This window comes from Globicephala melas, chromosome 18 (assembly GCF_963455315.2).
Source record: "Globicephala melas chromosome 18, mGloMel1.2, whole genome shotgun sequence".
NCBI classification, from domain to species: domain Eukaryota; kingdom Metazoa; phylum Chordata; class Mammalia; order Artiodactyla; family Delphinidae; genus Globicephala; species Globicephala melas.
In genome coordinates, this window is record NC_083331.1 from 77,844,490 (window position 1) to 77,869,167 (window position 24,678).

At 45.1% G+C, this 24,678-nt stretch overlaps 1 protein-coding gene across 2 annotated transcripts in view; it reads right to left on the minus strand.

Moving 5' to 3' along the window:
- Nucleotides 1–24,678, minus strand: part of TUBGCP3 (tubulin gamma complex component 3) — a 60,361-nt gene that overhangs the window by 24,800 nt on the left and 10,883 nt on the right. For both annotated transcript variants that reach the window (XM_030856716.3, XM_030856715.3), the window contains exons 4-13: nucleotides 21,717–21,794; nucleotides 20,255–20,472; nucleotides 18,318–18,490; nucleotides 17,424–17,542; nucleotides 16,666–16,791; nucleotides 14,859–14,927; nucleotides 14,361–14,493; nucleotides 12,238–12,404; nucleotides 2,873–2,983; nucleotides 2,427–2,535 (exon numbers count right to left, since the gene is read on the minus strand). In XM_030856716.3, the coding sequence (XP_030712576.1) occupies nucleotides 2,427–2,535; nucleotides 2,873–2,983; nucleotides 12,238–12,404; nucleotides 14,361–14,493; nucleotides 14,859–14,927; nucleotides 16,666–16,791; nucleotides 17,424–17,542; nucleotides 18,318–18,490; nucleotides 20,255–20,472; nucleotides 21,717–21,794 (1,303 nt within the window). The remainder of the gene's footprint in view (nucleotides 1–2,426; nucleotides 2,536–2,872; nucleotides 2,984–12,237; nucleotides 12,405–14,360; nucleotides 14,494–14,858; nucleotides 14,928–16,665; nucleotides 16,792–17,423; nucleotides 17,543–18,317; nucleotides 18,491–20,254; nucleotides 20,473–21,716; nucleotides 21,795–24,678) is intronic.

Sequence of the window (24,678 nt, forward strand, 5' to 3'; positions counted from 1 at the left end):
TTCTGTTGATCTACGTCATTTTAAAAATGTCAATATCTCCCCCCGGAAGTGTTCTTACTGTACCAGCGTTTGATTCATGAAGGGTTTTCACGTCAAAGAAAAGGTCTGATGCCAACCAATGGCAGCCAAAGCGCCTGTCAGAAGACACGCGACCCAGAGCCTGCTGGCCAGTCTCTGTTCCATAGGCTCCCACAGGAAAACATTTACCCTTAACTCTCTAGGCTCACTTTTAAATTTCCAAAATTTCTCACATATGAGAAATGTAAATGTGACTTTTCCCACTGCTTTTTGTATCATTACCAGCAGCCCTCCCGAGTCCGCATCTCCCATCCTCCCAGCGGTACTGACAGCCAAACAACCTTCCTCCACAGAGGGCAGCAGTGGAGGGGGCAAGAGTCGCCGACGGAGGCCCAGCGGTCTCCTGCACACCCGCCACGTGCTGGGCGCTGGGCGCTCGGCGGTGCTGGCCTCCCCCGCGGGTCTCCACGGCACGCAGGGCACGGCACTCGTCCTCCCTAACTGCTATCTTCTCCGGCCACTAGGGAAGCGTCGAAAGGCATCAAAACAACTCTTCACCTGGCTCTTCCTCCTTCTGCTACCTCTTCAGCACAGGTGTTTCCAAAAATTCTGTACGGGGATCTCCATATTCTAAGAACTAACCTGGCATCTCTGAATCCCTAAAAAGTTTACGCAGAATAGTGCGTGTCAAACACACCTGAGACGGGGAGCCAGAGGGGTGAGAGGGAGATGTGTGTGGCCCGTGGCTGCAGCCGCCGCCTCGCTCTGGAGCCCTGGGGCCCTGGCCTTAACCGCATGGCGACACAGCTGCAACCACATCTCCCGTCAGCCCTGACCTTGCTCTGGATTTTCAGTACAACTCCAGCACATTCTGGAATCTCCCCTAGCGAGTCCTCTCAGATGCTGAAAATCAAGCTGGGCCAAAAGGAACACAAGAAGGTGCTCAGCATCACTAATCATCAGGGAAATGCAAATCAAAACCACAATGAGACGCCACCTCAGGCCTCGCAGAAGGGCCACCATCGAAACGTCAAGAAATCACAAGTGCTGATGGGGGCGTGGAGAGAAGGGAGCCCCAGTGCAGCCACTGTGGAGAACAGTACGGTGGTTCCCAAAAAAATTAAGAACAGAACTACCACACAACCCAGCAATTCACATCCAAAAAGGAAATGAAGTCAGGATCTCAAAGGAATCTCTGCACTCCGTGTTCACTGCAGCATTACTGACAAAAGCCAAGACATGGCAACCACCAAAGTGTCCACGGACATATGAATGGATAAAGAAGATACAGTGTACATATCCAATGGAACATAATTCAGCCTGAAAAAAGAAGGTACTTCAGCCATTGGTGACAACGTGGATGGACCTGGATGACATCATGCTGAGTGAAGTAAGCCAGACAGAGAAAAGAAATACTGTATGATCTCACTTACATGTGGAATCTAAAATAGTCAAACTCATAGAATCAGAGCGTAGAATGGTGGCTGCCAGGGACGGTGGAGAGGGGGAAACAGGACGGTGAAGGTCCAAGGGTACCGAGTTTTGATTATACAAGATGCATAAGCTCTGGAGACCTGTATATACCAAATGGCACAGTGCCTACAGCTAGCAGTACTGCACTCTGTGCTTCAAGCACGTTATCTGTACACCTCATTTCATATATCACTTTCTACCATTTACTACTTATTGATTATTTCACTTTTTTGTACGTTTAATCTCCATTCCTAGATCACAGTTCATGAAAAGCATCATCATGGTGAATTCATACCATCTCCCCTATAGCTACCACAATGCCTCACACAAAATAAACTTGAATGAGTCAAGACAACAGTATAAGGAACAAATGTAGCCAAGACCCGACAGCTGTCCGTGTTAAGTCAGCCACACAGAGAATACATGAAATTGCTGAGGATGGGGCAGGCAGCAAATGGGGGAAATGGCAGAGAGGGCAGTAGTAAATGAGGGAAAACCACAGAGCGGTTAACACGGTGCGGCATTCTGAATACATAAACGCTGGGAATCCACGCTGATTTCTGAACAAGCCTCTGAGTTCATTAGCAAGTGTTTCCTTACTTTGGCATACTGTCACTGCATCATAAAAAAAGTAACACAAGTTACCAAGGAGAGTAAAATAGCTACACTTAGTTATTGTTTAACTGTATAAGAAAGAAAATTCAAAATTTACACAGTAATAGATATTTTATATGTGTCACACTGTGTATTAAGGTATCCTGGATAATAATTCAGAAAATCTGTCAGTCCTATTGAACGAAACGTACTTCAAGCAATATATAGCACTGTCACCAGCACCATCACCAACGTCACCCCGACATCACCACTATCACCACCACCACCATCATCGCCACCATTGTGCCATCACATTATCACCACCATCATCGTCATCATACCGTCCTGGGGTGATTCTGCAGACTTGGTCACAGCTATCATCTTTGTAGTGGGCGTCTGGTCATGACAAACCTGGTGCAGGAAATTTATTGATTTTCCTATCAAAAGGACCTAAAAAAAAGGAAAATATTCTAGTTACCTTTATTCAAAATTAAAACGATCAAACATCCAAGCACTACAAATATTCATAAGCAACCAATTATTCTATTGACTAAAAACTAAATAATAAGAACATCTGGGATAGTATCAAGTGAATTCCAGGAACTGAAAAAATTGTTATTAACAAACACATATTAATGCGTTGAGGCAGTCAATTAACACATACTTCACCTCAAGAATGTAAATCCTAAAATGCCACAAAACTGTGTGTAACTGAAGACTGGTTTTTGTCACCGGATGCAGGTAAATACAGCATTAGCACATCACAGTCACAGCAGCCCCACCCTACCTTCCTGGACTGGTCCATCGTCATGAAGGATGGGATCATTGATTTCCTCAGGGTGTACTTGTCGTGCCACAGCCGGTCTGTCTTCACTGTTGGATCTGATGCTACGAAAAACTGAAAGGAAAGAGGCAGTGAAACATTAAAAAGTGATATTTATGGCGAAATATTAGCTAACAGCAACATCAAGAAGTAAGTAATTCTAGGAAGCAAAATTCTCCAGATATTCGGAGGCTTACCATTTATACAATAAATCTTATTTTAAGAGGCATTTTGATAGATCTCTCTAAATGGAATCACTTATTCCCCACTTTTTAAAACCAAAATATAGTGAAAATAAGATAAGCTTTTTCTTAAAGACATGTGGTCGCCCGTGTAAATATAATATCAATCACAGCCTCTGCTGTGTACATCATGGATCTGAGTGCGAGGCCTGCCTAATCCACACGGACTCTTCCCACCACCTTAGGAAAGGCACACAAGCCTCTGGGGCTGTTTGAATATTCAATTCAAGCCAATTCAGAGTCTTCCTCTCCTCCTTCCACCAATCAGCAGCGTCTCCTCCTGCCGCTGTGCACCGCCTGCAGAGGCCCCAGGTCCACCCGCAGCACTGCAGGAAGCGACCTTCGCGTGGCGCCCTCCCCCAGAACCACTGCGCTCAGAAGTTTCCCCTGTTCACTTCCTCCCCGTCCCTAACCCCGCCCCGCCGCCTGTTCCCTGACATCCCAAAGGGCACAGGTGTTAAGGAGGAAACTAAGCTGCTATGGTTTCCAGCTCGTTTGCTACTACACTGAGGCCACTCTCCTTTTTCAGTCATAGTCCTAACAGACCTGTGCTTTTATTTCTATAAACGCAATCTCTAAAAGCAGAACTGCTGAGTCAAAGTAATTTCTAATTTTTATAAACAACGCCAGATCTCCCTTCCAAACGGCCCTGTCAACTGACCCTCCCACCACAGGAAGCTCTACATTTCTGCATCCTTGCTCGGTTTGAATTTTGCCAATCAGGCAAAATCACGGTTGCTTGTCCTGTTCTTTCACTGACAACAAAGGAAGCTGGGCCCATTTTCATAATGCTGATTACCACATGATTTTCTCCTGTGAATTGTCTTTTTATATCTTCATCCCATCTTTCTACTGTCTTTTTCTTACCAATACACAGAGGCTCTTTGTTATATAAGGGCGAGTGACCATTTGTGAATCATTAAGAATTACAAATGTTTCCAAGTTAATGATCTGCCACTGTGTATGGTCTGCTCCATGTTTTGTCTTTTTCTTTCTGGGTCATGTTGGTGACTGTCTTCCTTTATGGCTTCTGGGTCTCCTGTCTTCCTAAGAGCTCCCATCCTAGATTACGGAAAGATTCTCCACTATTCTAGTAAGCACACTGGGCCCTCCGTATCCCTGGCTGGGGGCATCCACGGATGCAGAGCCCAGGGATGCGGGTAGGGTGGGCACCACACCACTTTACACAAGGGACTTGAGCATCTGCAAACGTTTATCTGCGAGGGTCCTGGAAACAATGCCCCATGGATACCGAGGGACAGCTGTATTCCCGCTGCACTGTTTTAGTTCCTTAGATCTTCCATCCCTGCACACAGTACACACTGGGGTCTGTTTCCTTCTGGGCTGCATTTTCTCTTTACTGGCCAGGCCAGCACCCTTTCCTCTGAGCTAGCGTCCTCACCAGGAGCGATCATTACAGTCACTTACATAGAAAGATTAAAAGGGGAAAAACTGACTCCACCAAGAGACGCTGAGGAGTGTCTGATAGTATGTTTACACCCGTCCACGGCGACTAGTTAGATGGACTGGAGCGCATCTGGTGCTTCGATCCATCTCCGTTACTATCCCTCCCGGCGTCCCGCTGCCCATCCTGGGAGGGCGGAGTGCCTTGAGCTGACGCTGCATCCTTCAGACTCCACGCAAGGTGCCTTCCCTGCTGCTGGCCTGATCCAGGCTCTAGGTTCCTAAGCGTTCATTTCTCCCCCGACCTAGAATCAGCTGCTTCTCCAAGGAGCCCCAGTCCCTTTTAGGGAGAAATGGCATTTGGACCACAGTCTGAGTACTTGGCAGTACTTTAAGTCAGCAGCTGGATGTCTGAGACGCAGCAATGGCCACGTTACACATGGCAGCTCGGTCCTCCCACTGGACTGTAAGATCCATTGAAGTCCTAACATACCTAAATGCCTTTTTGTTGATTTTTACGTAAATTCCAAATCACCAATTGGTGAATAACACACAACCCTGGCTACAAAGGTGTGTCTGCAGATACAAAATGGATTTAAAGAATTTTTAAAATATTTTTAGCAAATATATAGCAATACAAAATTAATAGTTTCCTAGCAAAAAGTAAATAACCAAAATAAACCTAAGGAAGGGGCTTGAGAAACAGAGGAGGGAGGGAGAGAGAAGACTCTAAAAAGAGCAGTATCTGTAGAAGAAATCAGAAATGTAAACTGCTATCACTAAGACATGGGGCCTACTAAACTGTAAAAAAAGGTATCTTTCTTATATTATTCTAGACCACAGAAGAATGTGCGGTACCTGTTTATTTAATGAATCTCGTTTAACACGAGCTAATCCTGATAAAAATAATGCCCCAAATGGAAACTACAGACCACTTTCCTTTGTGAATACAGATGAAGAAACTCTGAGTGAAACATTATCCTTGCGTTACTGGAATAAAGTATTTTGGGGCACAACATACTTCTAATACACACTAAATGTGTAAAAATGAATTACAGAATATTATCATGTAGTCATTAAAAATGAAGTATGGGAATCCCCTGGCAGTCCAGTGGTTAGGACTCAGCACTTTCACTGCGTGGCCTGGGCTCAATCCCTAGTCGGGGAACTAAGATCCCGCAAGCCACGTGTCATGGCTGGAAAAAAATTAATTAATTAATTAAAATGAAGTCTGTTAACTATCAGAAGCCATTCTGAGAATCTGATGAAAACTACAGATTTTCTTCCCAGGAAAAAAATGCTTATATCCACAAAATACACAGTTTTTTGTGCTATTCAGGAGTTTCAGAGATCACATTTTATGAAGTCTTGGTATAGAAGAATATATGTTTAATGGCATGAAATTATTTTCTTTATTTACTTAAAATAAAAATAGAGGTTACAGGACTTCCCTGGTGGTGCAGTGGTTAAGAATCCGCCTGCCAATGCAGGGGACACAGGTTTGAGCCCTGGTCCGGAAGATCCCACATGCCGTGGAGCAACTAAGCCCATGTGCCACAACTACCAAGCCTGCGCTCTAGAGACCCCAAGCCACAACTACTGAGCCCACGTGCCGCAACCTACTGAAGTCCACGTGCCTAGAGCCCATGCTCCGCAACAAGAGAAGCCACCGCAATGAGAAGCCCATGCACTGCAACGAAGAGTAGCCCCCGCTCGCAGCAACTAGAGAAAGCCCGTGAGCAGCAACGAAGACCCAACGCAGCCAAAAATAAATAAATTTATTTTAAAAAAAAAAGAGTTTACAAAATACTATGCGTGGTATGATATACACACACATAAAAATATATAAGAATACACTGTAAAAAAGGGATATACAAAAATATTAACAGAGGTTATAGGTTCATGATGAGATTCAATAAATTTTAATTTTCCCCTCTGTGTTTACATACTCAGAAACGTTTTAATTGCACATTTTTAAATCAGAAAAAAATACTGTTCAAAAGAACTGAGTAATTCAAGCCAATGAGTGAACATATGGTACAAGTAAGAATTTTTTTAGAAACACTGTTTTCCCAAGGCGATCAACTAAAAAAGACTTTTTTTTCCTGTTCACAGAAATCTACTCCCAAGGGTAACTATTAAAGGAAACAAAATTTCTAATGATGTTAGGGTCTTATATTTGATCCTTGTATTTGATCCTAGATGGTATGGAGCCAGTTCCCTTTAAGTAGGCATCTGAACAAATGCCAACACTTTTATCATCATGAGGATGAGACTGCTACATTTATTTCCAACTCATATTCTTATCTTTAGATATCAATTTAAATTCTGAAAGTATTTATTGATATTCCTTTCTTCAGTTTTTAAATTTATATTCCCTTTCTAATTTTAAACACATAACTAATGACTGCTTTCAGTACTATTATAATGAGGCTATCACCACTTTAACATAAACTCAAATCAGCCCTGATAGAAACTGAAGTGTCACAAGCTCACCATGAACAATCTAAGAGGTTACCCAGTCACCACAGTGTGTCCGCTCTGTGGCTTGCCATTCAACAGATTAGATTAACTGCATATAAATTGTCATTTATCTGTTATTCACTTAAACAGAAGAGCTAGTTTCTACAGACAACACACTAATTTATCCTGATAGTTGGAGTACAGCTGGATTTTTATCAGTATGAACAATAAGAAAATTTAATTTAAAAGATAAAGAACTCAGGCATTCAGTCACCTTTAGAAGTAGCATCACTTCATCCGAGGGCAAAGTAGCCCTCAATCACCTACTGGCAAACATCTAGAAGCAAACACCGAGAGACCTGGGCACACTTTAGGATATAATTAATCTTGCGAAAAATATAGCTACGGAGGAAAAGAATCAAGGTCAGAATATAATTGCAATGTGCTTTTATTTTACTGATGCACTTTCACCTAAGGTTCTTTAATTTTCACCACTATGTCAAACACAGAAAGAAGTGAGGGAAAAATAAAGCATAACTGAACCATGATTTCTCATGAAGTGCTGGACGAACGCCAAGGTCTTCCTGCTAAGAACAGAAATAAAGAGGGTAATTTCCTCAGCAAGCGACTTATCTTCTAAGACCAGATCCATTCATTCAGACCACAAAGGACCCCAACTTCAATAGGTCAACAGGCAGGCCGCCACCAAGAGACCCGCCTCTGGCCACGCGGAGAGAAGCCGGAGGCTCTGGACCAGGGGAAGGCCCTGGAGCCGACCAGGCAGCCTGGCAGACGACAGCTTTCAGGGGCGGGCGTCAAAGTGCCGAAGCGTAAGACAGGTACACGGTCAACCTTTAAATCCAGTAATTCCCAGCAAAAGTGTAAGCGGAACAAAGTAAGGAGAGGGCTGAAGGCGTCCAGAGAGACAGTCCAGAAAGCAGCCCCTGCATTCTCTCTAGTTAGTGCCCCGACCTTCCGATCCGAGGATGCAGGTTTGGGAGGCTCAGCAGAGCGTTTCAGCTAACACTTGAAGCAAGTGGAAAGCAAGAGTGCTGACTTTCAACTTTTCCCTTATTTTCCTGTTCCTAGTTGAAGGCCCCAATCCTTTATAGCTCTGACAGGTTTATCCAAAAGGCAAAAATATAAAACAAATTAGCATTGAGCTATCATGTTCTTACCTTGAACACACTGGCGTAATTTGTTTACCTCTCAGTTTACAGGGGGGATCCCACGTGAGCCACTAAATGTCTCACGATAGAGCTTCCCTGGATAGTCATTGTAGCAAAATGAGAAACTCTGGTTTCCTTTTACAGTCCTACTCTGTAAGAACCAAAAATAATTCGAAACTTCTCCCCAGACACTGCAAGCACTTTCTACACTAATCATTCAGTGCGTCTGTAAAATCTTTTTTTTAAACTGAGGTATAGTTGATGTACATTATAAGTTCAGGTGTACAACATATTGATTCACAATGATTAAAAGTCCATTTACACTTATTATAAAATACTGGCTATAGTTCCTGTGCTATACAGTATATCCTTGTAGCTTGTTTTATACATGACCAATTGTTCCTCTTAATCATCCACTTCTATCTTGCCCCTCGCCCTTCCCTCTCCCCACTTGTAACCACTAGTTCGTTCTCTACATTTGAGTCTGCTTCTCTTTTGTTACATCACTAGTTTGTTGTATTTTTTAAGTTCCACATATTAGTGATAGCATACACTATTTGTCTTCCTCTGACTTATCTCACTTGGCATAATGCCCTCCGAGTCCATCCACGTTGTTGCAAATGGCAAAATTCCATTCTTTTTATGGCGGAGTCGTGTTCCATTGTGTGTATATGTACCTCATCTTCTTTATTAATTCATCTGTTGATGGACACTTAGGTTGCTTCCATATCTTGGCAATTGGAAATAATGCTGCTATGAACATCGGCGCGCATGTATCTTTTCAATTCAGTGTTTACGTTTTTTCAGGTATATACCCAGGAGCGGAATTGCCGGCTCCTATGGTAGTTCTATTGTTAATTATTTTGAGAGCCCTCCACAGTGGCTGCGCCAATTCACACTCCCAGCAACAGTGCCCGGGGCTCCCTTTCCTCCGCGTCCTCGCCGACGTTTGTTATTTCTTCTTTTTGATGACGGCCATTTCTGACAGGTGTGAGGTGATATTTCACTGTGGTTTTGATTTCCATTTCTCTAATAATTAGTGATGTTGTGCATCCTTCCATGTGTCTGTTGGCCATCTGTATGTCTTCTTTGGAAAAATGTCTATTCAGAGGACATCTGTAAATTCTTACAGGTCTCTAGTCTTGCCTGCCTTTGCACTTCATCCTAATACAAGATAAACAAAATAAAAGCTGGATACTAATCCCTGCACCACTGGACTAAAGGATCATATCTTTTTAACAATTAAAAGAAAAGTCCGGTCTTCCCTGGTGGCACAGTGGTTAAGAACCCACCTGCCAATGCAGGGGACACGGATGCAAGCCCTGGTCCAGGAAGATCCCACATGCCGCAGAGCAACTAAGCCTGTGAGCCACAACTACTGAGCCTGCACTCTAGAGCCCACAAGCCACAACTACTGAGCCCATGTGACACAACTACCGAAGCCCGCGCACCCTAGAGCTCATGCTCTGCAACAAGAGAAGCCACCACAATGAGAAGCCCACGCACCGCAATGAAGAGTAGACCCCATTCACCGCAACTAGAGAAAGCCCGCGCACAGCAACGAAGACCCAACGCAGCCAAAACTTAATTAAGTAATTTAAAATAAATAAATAAAATAAAAGTAAAATTCCAACTGGTGGACGCAGAGGCAGTTTTAATGATGCCACAGAAATAGCAAAGCTCAGAGGCCACCTGGAAGTTTTCTTTCAGATAAAAGGACTGAAAACTCATCCTTGGGCTGCAAGTCAGTCAAACCCAGAGGCAGCCAAGGTGGGACACTGTGAGTCGCTCTGCAGCAGGAGGGGGAGAGAAAAGCCTCCCGGGAACCAGGTAAACATGGGCGTTTCAAAGAGCTTCCTGGAAGGACCACAGGATGAAGCCACGTTACACAGGAAGTGAGCTCTGCAGAGCCGTCAACAAAGACTGACAGGAGCTGCACGCAGGGAAGTTACTGGGGAGGAGTGGACGGCGGGCCAGAGAAAGCAGGTCCAGGAGCCCCGCCAGGCAGACAGGGGCAGACATGGCCCCGGCCCCACTCTGGTCACATCCGCCAGTGAAGCCATCTGGCCCTGGACTCTTCTTTTCTGGAAAGCTTTTTAGAGCACTGATTTATTCTCTTTACTTGTTACAGGTCTATTTAGATTTTCTATTTCCCATGAGTCAGTTTGATAGTTTGTGTTTCTACGAACTCTCTCAGGTTTTATCTGGCAGAACGAACAAGCTAATTCTAAATCTATATGTAAGTAGAAATGTGCAGAAACAACAAGGACGATTGTGAAAAGAGCTGCTCCTACCAGATATCAAACTTTAAAGCTACGTTTAAGTATTACTGACAAAGAAATAGCAAACCGAAAAAAATAGTCCAGAAACAGACTCGGGTGTAAACGGGAATTCAGTATAAGATAAAACATGGCAAAACCAACATCTGGAGAGCATCCGTGAAGCCTCTGATTCTCGGTACTATTCTTACACCTCTAAGTCTGAAATAATGTGAAAACAAATGGTTGAAGAAAAATAATTAAAGGAAAAAAGTGCAATTACAGATACAAGATATCCAAATGTATAAACCCATCCCATGATTCGACTCTTAAAAAGTCAGACAAATCCACAGGACAAATGGGGAAACAATACAAACAGCAATTAGTAGGACAAATAAAAATAACCGATGCACATGAAAAGCTGGTCAATCTCACTAGTAACCAGTGAAACACAAATACATAAATACCATAGGAGACGCCACATCTCATACATTAGATTAAAAGCACTTTTACTCAGGTTGGGTAACATGAAGTGCACACAGGAAGGAGGAATAAGCCGAAGGGGGCGCATGGAGTGTGGGGACCGGGAAAGCCACCCAGCGCTCGAGACGGAGTCAAACCTACAGCTGTGCCCTCCCCACAGCCGAGCCAGCCCATCTCCCACGACTGACTTCAGAGAAGCTCATAAACACTCCCAGGGAGGCACATGAAGTGGTGTTCACTTTAATAATGTGGGTAAGATTTAAAACTAAAAGAACATAATCTGTTCGGACAGGAGAGCAACATGTTAGGCAAAAGGGCCATGTCCAGGCAGCAACAGTTACAAGCCCAACCCTGCACAGGAGGCCCACAGGGCACCCTGGGGGCCTCCACAGCACACACGCACATGTGGATGCCGTGTGTGTCCCCAAAGCACAAAACAGTACCACCTACGGTCAGATCTGCTTCCCTGATTGCTTACGTGCAATTTCACCCGCGAAAAACTAGGTGCAAACAGGAGCCCAGCCACGTGGGCCACACGAACATCCCCACAGACGCACCTGAAACTGCCCTGCCGCCTTCACCCACGCGTTCCAGCAGCCACGACCGCCCATCCTGCCTCCACCCAGGCCCACAAGCTAATACCAGGGCTTTTTCAAGGTCAATGTCATATTTACTCTAGAATTTGCCCATTCCTTAACCGTTTAATATGTGTTAGAAACTGTGCTACAGCTTCCACTTAATTCCTATCCTTTTTTAATGTAACATAATGACAAGGTTTTTGAGTGTGATGCCCCTCACTCTACTTTTTGTCAGAGTCTGGTTTTTACCATATGATTTTGCATAGCAGTGATTTTTAGGGACAAATATGTTACATTCTGGGGGAACTAACTGTATTTCAATAGGTACATATACACATATACAGATAACTTGTCTCATTAAAATTGTCAGCACCACAGTTAACCAGATGAGTTCAATTCACCCAGTAATGGTGCAAAGCACGAGAACACGTAATACCCCCCCCCGCCAGCAAAACCGGACTGAGACTGGGGACCCCTAGTCCGAGCTTTGCCGCCAGCTTGCTGCTCAACAGGGACAAGCGATCTGCCCTTGCTGAGTCCCCACCGCTCAGACGGGGGTGACGATTTCTCACTGGCCAAGTGCAGCTCTGACTGAGGCAAAGCAGGCCAGGCAGGCCAATGAGGTGTGGTGGCGCCGCCGTGAGGAGGAAATCGTTTCTGGAAAAAATCAAGAAAGGGTAACTGCTCTCACGCTCCTCAAAGCCGCGCCTGAGAAGGGGCCGCGTCCCTTACTTCGTGGTACGTGTCCTCGAGCTCGCCGTCGTAGATCCACCGGTAAAGGAAGCTCAGGACGGGGTGCGACACCAGGCTGAGGATGTGCTGCACCAGGGACCTCATGGAGGGGTCCCCCGTCTTGGTGTAGGCGTGGACGGCTGAAGCCAGCTCACCTCCCTTCCTTCCTGGGGACACAGCAAAACATCCACGTGGACACTCACGGCAGAAACCAACAACTGAACACTACCGCAAACGGCCAAGTCGGAGATGAAGCGTGGCTGCTCTCTCAGTACCGTCCGGACGCAGACGCAGCGGCCAGCACGTGACGGACCAGGAGCCCAGAGGCCGAGGTTCTCCCTGGGCTTCACGTGAGTCAGAGCCTTCACGTGACTCTCCACGACCTCTATGGAAAACGCGACTCGAGATACGACCGAGAACACGATTCTTCACCTTCTCCTGACTGAGACCCACATCCAGACTCACGCTTCATACCGCAATCCAGTACACAAATAGGCATATACAGAAAACAAGAGTTTTACAAACAACACTTACACTTTAAGATTTTCTGTTTTTTCCTTTTTAAGGAAAAAGATTTTCTTATTTTTTCCTTTTTCTCTTTTGGTAATAATACACTGGTCTCAACTCATTAAACTGATGTCATAACCCATTAACTAACTGGTGGCCCTACAGTTTGAAAACATGGCCCTGTGTTAATAGTGCCCGGTGTCCCAGGAGCACAACTCAGCATAAAATATTGGGAGTGGCAAAAACCAGATCCAACAGTATAAGCACACGAAGAGTTTCCCATGTGAATAATTCTGGAGTTCATTAGATTGCAGAAAGTTTTTTTTTTTTTTTAACAGCTTTATTGGACTATAATTTCTTTACAATGGTGTGTTAGTTACTGCTGTATAACAAAGTGAATCAGCTATACACATACATATATCCCCACAGCCCCTCCCTCTTGCATCTCCCTCCCTCCCACCCTCCCTATCCCACCCCTCTGGGTGGTCACAAAGCACCGAGCTGATCTCCCTGTGCTTTGCGGCTGCTTCCCACTAGCTATCTATTTTACATTTGGGAGCGTATGTATGTCCATGCCACTCCCTCACTGTGTCCCAGCTTACCCTTCCCCCTCCCCGTGGCCTCAAGTCCATTCTCTCTACGTCTGCGTCTTCGGATTGCAGACAGATTTTAAGGAAAGGACTGATGTACTCTGACTTTAGTGAGATCCCTCTTGGCATGTGTGCACAAACAGAGACAGAGCCAGTTGGCAGGTTATGAGGACAGGGCATGAAGAAGGCCCGGAGCGGGGACCCCAGCGCCCCAGGGAGGGCAAAGCCTGGGGGCCTAGGGAGGAGCTGGAGGCGCCAGGACCGAGAAAGGGATGGGGGTCGGCAGGAAGACAGTTGGGGGGCTGCCGGTAGCTGGAGAGAAAGGAGGCATTTACTCACTGTATTCGACTTCTTTCTTCTTTTGAGGAAGGTGCCCCCCACACCGTGCCCTTGGAGTCAGTGGCCCCGAGAACCATCCCGCGGGAGGGGGGCAGCACACGCGCAGCCAGGAGGGCAGGGTGGTCACCAGCCCCCACATCTCACCTGGCCCTCCCACCCCGAGGGGGCAGGGATCCCCAGTGCCCACGGTTACAGATGAGGAGAGACAAAGGGCTTCCTGGCCAAGGGAGCACGCACAGTGAGAAAGATGCTGAGAAGCAACTAGAAACACAGGCTGAGAGCCCAGGGGAGGCCCCACCCAGACGCGCAAACAAGGGAACTTGTGACGCAGCTGCTGAGCCCAGACGTGGGCCAGAACCTGGGGGTGAGTGAAGCGCTAGGAGAGGCTGCTAATTGAAAGACGAATAAAAGAGGAACAGAGATAAGCAGCTGGAACACCGTGGGCCAGAGGAAAAGGCGAAATCTCTGAAAACTAGACCCCGCCCCCTTCCCCTCAAGGAAGTCCTGAGCCTCCAAAGCATAAACACTGGGCTATGAGGGCAGCTGGTTATTCTCCCTATAATTTCACGTCTATTAATTTGTATTTAATCAGCATCCTTCTGGCTGTTAAGCATACAAAAGGGGCAGGCACAAAAACAAACCTCAGTGACATTCCCTATAACCTGCTTTGAAATAAAGCAAAATGACCTTGGCAGTGGTCCACCAGCGCCGCCAGGGTCTTCAGTCTTATCTTGGGGTCGTACGTCCAAACCAGGAGACGCCGGAGCGTTAAGCTACTCTCAAGGCCCAAATTCACACCCTGATCATCTTCTAACTGTAGCTGAAAAACAGGAAAGACAGAATGTGTAAGTATAGGTCACCAAACAGGCCAAGCATGTCTTAATCCATGTGAAGTAGACACGGGGAAAGGATTATCCTCATAAAAATGAAACAGAAGGTCCCTCTGAGACAGCAACAGTTCCTTCAAGCTACAAAGGAGGTCTGTTTCAATGGCAGACAGGACCCTGAAAATTAGCAATGAACTGGCTCTAGGACACACTGAAACTTCACAGATATCCAATCCTTCCCAACAGGATTATCAGATTTTTATCTTTCAAAAGTAATGTATGAAGAAACTTAAAAGTTCTGTACAGTGGCATTTCCTAACACTTCAAATCCTGAAGAAATTAAAAATGAGGTATTTACCTGGGAATGTAGAACAGACAGTAAGCGGTAGTATTCTTTGAGCTCCTGGTGCAACGCAGCACAAAAGCTCTGTGGAGAAAGGACGGAGCACAATTAAAGTAGGACACGGTCACTGCACACGACGGTCACTACACCGCAACACACGGGGACCTCGCAGGACGACGCCTTGAGACAAAGTTCGGGTGTCCGCGAAACGAAAGTCTGCTTCTGTCCACAGTCCCCACGCAGGTGTACCCACCACGATATACGCATCTAATAGCATCCGGAAAGGGCTGTCCCTCAGCATGAGCTTTGCAGGAGGGAAGTGGAGAAACACAGTGCATTTTTCATATGCTAAAGGGCATTCACTTTAGACACTGATGCTTTATTTTCGGATTACGTCCCTTCTAATTTTTTTTCATTGAAGTATAGTTGATTTACAATATTCTGTTAGTTTCAGGTGTACAGCAAAGTGATTCGGTTATACATATATATGTATACATCTATATTCTTTTTTTTGGACTCTCTTCTGTTATAGCTTATTACAGGATACTGAATATAGTTCCCGGTGCTATACAGCAGGTCCTTGTTGTTTACCTATTTTATATATACACAGTACCGTGTATCTGCTAATTCCAAACTCCTAACTTATCCCTCCCACCACCTTCCCTTTGGTAACCACGAGTATGTCCTCTGTGTCCTTGAGAAACCTGTCTGTCCTTCGCAGGTTCTGTCGCAGGCTCTCCTCCTGCAAATCCCTAGGCTTAGGCCCAGAGTTCATTCCAGAGGAACAGGAGTATGTGAAGGTCCTTCTGATACCTTTTCAGAATTTAAGATTGAAAAGGTACAAGGCAGTTTTTAATAATGTGGATGGTACAACTCCCCTCACCAAAATGGGGGGAACTGGCATGGAGTTGCCAATTTAAAAATATCACTAGTGCAGCACGTTAGAGAACATAAAAGAAACATTAAGTGTCTATCAACAGATGGCTGGATAAAGAAGATGTGGTGTGGGTGTGTGTGCGCGCGTACATACACACACACACACACACACACACACACACGCAATGGAATATTACTCAGCTATAAAAAAGAATGAAATAATGCCACTTGCAGAAGCATGGATGGACCTAGAGATTACCATACAAAGTGAAGTAAGTCAGCCAAAGACAAATATCATATGATACCACTTCAATGTGGAATCTAAAAATAATACAAATGAACCTATTTACAAAACAGAAACAGACTCACAGACAGAAAACAAACGTATGGTTACCAAAGGAGAAAGAGAAGGAAGGGAGGGAGGGATAAATTGGGAGTATGGGATTACAGATGCACACTACTATAGTGAAATAGAGAAACAGGAATTCACTGTATAGCACAGGCAACGATATTCAATATTTGTAACTACAATGGAAGGTAATAAAAATACATACATATATACGTATAACCAAATCACTCTGATATACACCTGAAACACAACACTGTAAATCAACTATCCTTCAATTAAAAAAAGGTTTTTTTAATTGAGAGAATCAAGTCAAAGGGAAAATACACTAAAATATGTAAAGTGACTCATACATGGTCAGTGTTCCTAAGTATTCATTAAACATTTTTAAAAATCGCTATATTTGATTATCTTTGTCACTATCCACTGTTTTCTCTTTTCTTGAGTTGACCATGACTGACACAGTCCATTTTCAAACCTTCTTTATGTAAAAAGAACCCTCTTCAGAATGACTTTCTTATAAGATTCTAAGGAGATTAAGCATTTCCCGAGGTGACTGTCACCCCAAAACCCCACGTGTCTCCGTAACAAAGAACATACCTGGCCTACAAGTCCAAATGAACGGTCTAGGCTCCTCTGGTCAGTGTACTTTCTGATTTTATTATGTAACCATCCCAACTCAGCAAGTCTGACTGTCGTATCCCTCAAAGATTTATTTAGGTTTGCCTAAAAAGTAAATATATCCAGAGTTTAAAATAAAAAATTTTTAACACTAGGATTTTAATTATTATTATTGTTTTAACCATTTGTGCTTTTATAATTCTTAGGCTTCAACATAAGAAACTTAAAGATAACTAATACACCATCACTCAAGTGAAAGCAGTGAGACTCTAGGGAACAAGAAGCGTCACAGAGCAGGCAGAGAAGTAAGACACCTCTGAGCAAGTGTTAGGCCTGGGTCCCACCGCCCCAGGAGTGACTGGCCGGGGTGCCGGCGTGGCAGGGACAGTCTGTGACATCAGTGGCCTCATGACTCGGCTAAGAGTCGCAAAAGGACAGAGGGTCAACAAGAAGGACTGTGGGAAAGGCAGGTTCTGGAAGACAGAAGCAAAGATGCCAGGATACTTGGCCGTCAGGTAACTCGGGCACCACCGCCACAGGAGGAAAGGGGGCAACGCGCTGAGGATCAAACCAGGGCGCAAACCAGGGTTCCGTGGTGCAGGCTGACCAGGACTCCCGAATCTGCACGCCAGCCCTCGTGACCCTAGTGCTGCCTCACAAACCAACCGTGCCTGCCTGGTCCTGATGCCATCTGTCTTGACTTCTGAACACTTCAGACGGGGTTTCAGTGACTGTACCTTTCCCTCCACTTTGTAACAGTTGTCAGCGTTGCTCATCTTGACATTTCTGCCGTCTATGCCCTGGAAGACGTACAGAATATCTCTGACTAGGGCTGCCTCGGCAACTTCCACAGCACCTGTAACACGGTTTTTACAAGGTGAAATAAATCGCACAACACAATTCGCTCCAGGTAATATATTTGCAACCAGAACAAAATTTAAAAACTAAATAAATGAGTTTAAGATGAGAAAGAATATGAAGTTATAAGAAAAAAGGATTTCCTGAAAATGATATGGAGATCATATAATTTCTCTTCCAAAAGTCTTTTAAAAAGACAAAGCAGTATGTGGGAGTTTAACATATGATCAAGGAGCAGCACAAATCAATCACAAAAGGATGGATAATTATTTCACACGACGTTTAGAAAACTGGCTACACAGCAAGCACGCAAACCTGGTTCCATCTCCATCACCATGACGAAAGCAGTTAACACAGCAGAAACGGATTTATGATTTCCACAAACCTTGGAACAAAAGCTAACTCAGAATTTAGGTGTTACCCAATGTCATGACAAGAGGCAAAGCCCACAGATCCAAGGTCTCAGTGGGAGGAGACACAGCGAGAGCCCAGTAGGGTCAGGCTCCCACTCCAGGCTGCAGTCAGTTGTGGCGATAATGGTCTATAAATATCGGATTGAGGCAAACCGGGCCTATCGTCACTGGGGAAGGGAGAGCAGACCCAGGAAAGCACTCAGCAAGGACCTGAGGGGTGGGCGGCTCTGGGGAGGCACAGTCAGGGTGACAGGGTGACAAAGCCAGCCTGCAGGACTGAGGCTCCTGAACCCCGTCACCAGAACGAGAAACCAGGCCAAGGCTGTGAGCGTTTAAAACAAGGGGTGCATCCCTACTCACCACCTGCATCCCCTTCTCTCCGTGGCCTCGTCACATTGCGAGAAACAGCGCTGGGGACACCTTTCGAGGTAGTGGTTTGTAAAGAAGGCTGGTTTGCAGTTAAAGTCCATGCAAGACGTGAGCTCAGCTGCTGTCGAAGACAATCTCCCACGCCCGGAGCTGGGTGAGACTGTCTGAAAGAGGAAGGGACCGTCTGTGTCTTCAAATGCCCGGCTCTTCATGGAGGACACTGAGACAGCCGAAGACACACCACCACCGCGCCCCCGTGTCCCAGCGACGACGCCCAAGGCCTCCTGGGCTCCCGCAGTGGCTCTCGGGCTCTTCCTGCCACCTCCACAGACTTCTCAACACACAAGTCACAACCTACTGGACTTTTCTTTACAAATACATAACACACACCACCCAGCTAAAACCACTTTGAGATTCACTACTGGTTTTACCCTGAAAGTTAACATCTTTCATCCAGTCAACATTCGTTGAGTTAAAAAAATCTGAAACGCTGTCCCCCTTCCGTCCTCCCTGTCCCTCAGTCTTCACAGCACTTGATACGAAAAGAAATGTCGTAATCCGCAATTAGTTTTAAAAATGCACAAACATAAAATACAAGGCAAAGGCACCTCCAAGGTCAAGACAGCTTCTAATAATTTGGAGAACGTGTCAAAGCTGCTCCCTGAAGATGCAGGAAGCTGACAGCTGATTTCTAATGACATGTTTTGACAACCGCAACAAAAATAGCGCTTCCTGGGACCGCAAAATACAGAAACGAGGATCTCAGTGGCACTACTGCTTCCAAGTGGTGAGCTCTGGTTTTAACTGGTTGAGTAAGAGAGGAAAGAAAAACCTGAAATGGCCCTGACTTTTCCCTATTTTTGACGGGGGGGAAAAGTCATCAACAACACTAAATTAAAACTATGTTTTTGAATAGTCCTAAATTTAAGAAAAAATTCTAAAAGACCACTTTAGTTCAAAGTTGTCTATACAGCTTTTTCGATATCATGACACTAATTATTTCAAATACTTATTTTAAAGGTGAAAATATGAACATCTGTTTATTCTTTTAGCCAGAATATGAGTTTAAGATGAAATTTGGGGATGTATTGTGCTGTCTTTCTAAAATACTAGACTCCATTTATTCCACACGTGTGGTACACACATTCTATCTTCTGATAACTTTAACAAAATCTGATTAAGTCGCACAGTGACTTATAACTGTATTGCGCTCATGTGGAAAACGTCATTTGATGGTAAATCCTTGGTCACTGTTCTCCTGGAAAAATACCCACTTTCTGACATTTTAGAGCACAGTCTACGTTAATGGGATTTCTAGGAACGTGTATGGAAAAACACGCAGGAGAGCAACGTTCCAAGTCCATTCCGGCACTGGCGCTCGCTTTATTCTCAGCCATGAGCTCTGCGTGTAGCCGGACGTGACAGCACGTTGATATAAAAGCACCGTAAGGTGCCACACTCCTCAGTCTGAAGATCTCAGCGCTTGAGGACGAGACAGCTTTATCTTATGTTCCTGACATCTTAAATAACTGAGGAAGAGAACAGCACACCTATGAAGGCGACAACATGCACTGAGAGAAGTATGAGAGCCCAGCAAGAGCCTGTCGCTCAGTTACGGCCAGAGAAGGCTCTGCACGCCGTCGCGTGAGCGGGCCCCCTGCTATAACGGGCCTGTGCCTTAACAGGCGGGAGTCGGCCCAAACCCTTCACAGTCAGCTAGGACTAAACGCGGGAAGAGCTCCCGTCTGAAACGGAGGGAGTGCTTGGAAGGGAACATCCTAGATAAAGCACCTCAGACCCGGCGCCTAGAACATCCCTGGCACATACGAGGCTCTGGAGGTCGTTTCGGTGAAGACGAAATGCCTGATTAAAGGCCGAGCACGCCCCACTCCTACTGTGTGAGGACTCCCGCGCGCGAGCTGGGTTACCCCGGGAGGAGAGGCTGAGGCGTCGGGGTCGGGCCGCTGAGGGCGCACACGCCGATGCTGCTGACGCCGCTGCTGCCCAGGCTGCCAGAGCTCTGGGCCGGCGGGACGCTGCGGTCCTGGTAGTTCAGGGGCAGGGTCTGAGGCCTGGCATAGTAGTAGGGCGTGGAGTGAGCGTCTCGGGGTAGCGCTTGAGCAAACAACGTGGCATAGCTAGAAACCTGAAAATAAAAGGTGGCACGAATATGGGTACGAAATTACAGAACGCTTTCCCACACCCGCAAAGATAATTTACATTCAGACTTTGGTTCTATTTTTGTAACTGGATTTTGTGCAGGCAGACCTCAGAGACATTGTGGGTTCAGTTCCAGACCACCGCAATAAAAGGAGTAGTGACACAAAGCAAGTCACACGAATTTTCTGGCTTCCCAGTGCATATAAGAGTTATGTGTACACTATACTGTAGTCTATTGAGTATGCAATAGCATTTTGTCTAAAAAGCAATATACACACCTTAATTGAAAAATACCTTATTGCTTAAAAATGCTAACCATCGTCTGACAATGTAAAGTTGCCACACACCTTCAACTTGTAAAAAAATGCAGTATCTGAGAAGCACAATAAAACGAGATGTGCCTGTATTTATTAAACGATAAATCAGTTATTATAGTTTTGAAATATGCCTGAACTGATAAAGTTCTGGAAAGTTTTCTGAATCTCAAAACTCCCACATGGTCTGATAACTAAACACTTTACTCAGAAACCAAGCAACCTGAAACTCAAATAATTACTCAAATATTTTTAGAAGTCTGGCATTATTATGCAATGAAAGAATGCTCATTACTCAGACTAAGGCTTTAAAGGTCAATATGACTCTTTCACCCACATTCTTCAACTCTCTAAACACTCAAATTTCTGTGGTCGAGCACCTTATTACACCAGACTCTCTGGGACTCTGGGCGGCGGCCCAATAGCTCTTTCAAACACCACACGGGTCAAAAACTGAACCCACTGACAACAAACTTTTCATGGTATAAGAGTAATTAATGTTCATCATGATATCTGAAAGCCCAAGAAAACGCTAAAAGGTCTTCTAACCCAAAGAATAATGAAGCTGTGCTAATATTAATAACTTCACAGAATAAAAATCTGAAAACTGATAGTTTATACTCTATTTAACCAGACATTGTTATATTTGAAGTAATAACATGATTCTCAAGAAACATCTTAAGGAAACACAGCACACTGACTAAAAATGCCCTTAAAAACAAAACAAAAAGAAAGAAAGAAAAAGAAATCTCTTGACCCTCGTGACTGCCCAGAAAACTATACAAAATTTTTTTGCTTTTCTCCTACTATTTTCTTAAGTATGGAAGCCAATTCCTATCAAAATTTGGTGTAACTGTCCCAGCAAAAGACACTGTGCTTTAAACAGGCGTCGAGCTGTGAAAACAGAGCCTCTCACCTTGTTAGGCTGCTTGCGCGGATCTTCACTAAGGCTTAGCAAGAGGTAGAGAATTGACCATTTATTTTTCAAAACTCCCTGTTTAGAAAGAAAACAGTAAAAGAACAACTTTGTACTAGTTCCCAATTTTATCTTCCTCTCTCCTAAATTACCCTTATTTCCAAAATAGAAAAGCATTTTAAAATTCACCTGGTAACATCAAACCTAAATTTGTCGATTTTTCAGGCACTACCACAGTGCTATCCATGAGAAGGCAAGAGAACGTTCTCAAGAGGTCAAGACCCTTGGAACATTTAACCCCCTGAAATCTAACTCCAAAGTCCCAATGCGAACATTTTTTCAATTACCCTATTCCTGTCTAACGGTATTTCCTCCCTGAAATAATTCTTATAATAACCAACTTCCAAAACACGGTGATTATAAGAATAATACCATCACAAAATGTGTGAATGCTTTCCCCGCCTTAAGTCCAATTTAAGCCATAAAGAAAGAGTATTAGGAAAAAAGAAAATAATTCCGAAGTATAAGACGTAGGTCTCGGCATCATGCACTCTTGGGAAATTCAAGGTTCTGAAGCACGTAGGTGTCAGGATAACTACCCCTAGGTCTCTATGCAAGGTAATCATATGATTTCATTCATTTCCAAACACGTATCACTCCCCCCGATTCACAGCCGTTAACAGCAAGCAGCCCGCCCTCGATATGTTTTACCCCAAATTTACAGTGCACTCCACGCTATTCCTGTGCTCCCACCTTTCCTATGCATAGGCGAGAAACTATAAATACTTTATTCACAAAACAAATTATGGGACGGTTACTCACGTTGCACAAGTTCTTCATTATATGTATAAAATATTCCTAGAAAGTTTCTTTAAAGAATAAGCTCATTCCAGGTATTTAATTGATTCACACAGCATTTTTCAGAAACAGCCAACTCCCCAGCTGGGACAACAGCAAGGAAGAAAGAGGCCAGCCCTGACCGAGGCCTCAGCCCAGTGGTAAGCAGACATTCGGGCATACACTTTGGTATCATGAACTACCCTTCCAGACACAGGAGGATCGCTCAGTGGTCCAGGCTCACAAAAGGACCCCCCGAGGAGACATGCATCTCTCAGAAACAGAGACGTGTGTCCCTGCAGCGCGGCAGGAGGGGCTCACTCTTCCCTACCCTGCCTGTTCCAGAGGAAGCCAACCAGAAGCAAGGGAGCCTAGGGGCTGCGATCCACACCCGTCAGCACCCCGGAGCCCGAAGCAGCAGAAAGGGGGAGAGAACAGAGCTGGTGGGACCACCAGAATCAACAACTCCAGCAGCACACACGTTTCAGATGATTCTAAAACACTTCAGACCCTGCTGTCTTAGACTTTGAAACTGAAAGGACCTCAATTCACACATAAAACGTTAAACGCTGCGCACACCCTGAATTCTAAATGTGGAAGCGCGTATCAGGGCCCCGTAAGCCCTAGAGGAGCATGGGAACAAGCGTTGCGCGCGCAGTTACTTTGAGCGGCGCGCACCCCGGCCCACCCCTCCCGAGGCCCCGGCTCCTCTCGCACAGCCCCGCTTCCCGCCCCCCCCCCCCCCGCCGCCCCTCCTCGTCTTCAGCTCTGCCCCGCCCGCCACGGTCCAGCTTCTAGCCCAGGACACCCTGCCCACACCTCTGCTCCCTGACTCCTGCCTGGGGTCTAAGGACACAATGGCAAACGGTAAAGGGCCCCTCGGACCTGCCCTGGTGCCCACGGGCACACTGCTGGAAGGCCCTGACGGGTGGGAGGGAGGACCAAACACCGACCACGGCTGTGGTTCCAAAGAAGCGGACGTTTCAGCAACAAGAAGGGACGGCTCCCGCCGCTCGCTAACGTCTTCCACCACGCTTCAGCCTCCAGCCCTAGGAAGCCGGCTACTATGTAAAACATCGCCGCTTTAGGAATAAGCATTTGGTGTTCCAAACTGAACTGTGGGAAACAGCCATTTAAATTAGAAACGTCTTAAATATGTTTTCACCTAATGGCCAGTGTTAACAGACATAACAGCTCTTACTGATGAAATCTCCCTTTGGGGATCTCAGGAAGGCTAATCAGCATTTCGGGAATGTGACATCTGATAAGCAGATCTTGGTAATATTCAATGCACAAGTGAAATTGTTTTTAAAAATAGAGAAAGATTAAGAAAACCAAATAATACAGCAGTTTGAAACTACCTGCCTGGAAACGACTGTACAAAAAAGGTTCCTCTTTTTCTTTGGATTTTATAATTTAATGTTAGATTATATTCATATTGAAAGGTTTTTTTTTAATCATATCTCTTGCAAGGTCATTTCTTAACTTCATAAATATCATCAAAGATGGAAAAACATACTTAAAGCAGTGAATCCAAGTAAATCCAATTGAATTAAGGAATCAAAATGGTCAGCACGTAAGGTTAGGCTTCTTTTTAGGGGCACAACAGACGAACAGAGAGGAAGACTTGAAAGAAGCACGAGTGCTACCACTGGCAGCGTCAGGCACTGCTCCGTGATGTCACCATCGTGAGACTAAGCCGGGATTTTTGAGCAAAGCAGTAAACTTCTCAGGATTTCACTCTCTTCTCTGTAAGAGAAGGGAGACGGCTACCTAGCTGTCCAGCTTCCTTTATAGTCTGAATCACAAAAATCTCCCCCTAGGATTCAGTTAGTTTACTGGAGTAAAGGCCAGCAGAGTCTTTTATAAAAATAACAGGTAACAGCAGGTTAACATTCACAGTAACAGCAGGAATTGCACCTGATGAACAATGAGATGCACCAACAAGCTAAGCCTCTGCTGTCGTGTGTAGACAAGTCAGAGCTTCTGCTGACGTGCTTCCTCCCAGGGACGTAACTAAGGCTTCGGTGACACGCTCACTGCCCAGGAAGTCTGATCGCTTTCTCACTGCAGCTTCATTCATCTTTATAAGCAATTTCACATTCAACCCAGCTAGAAGCTACTT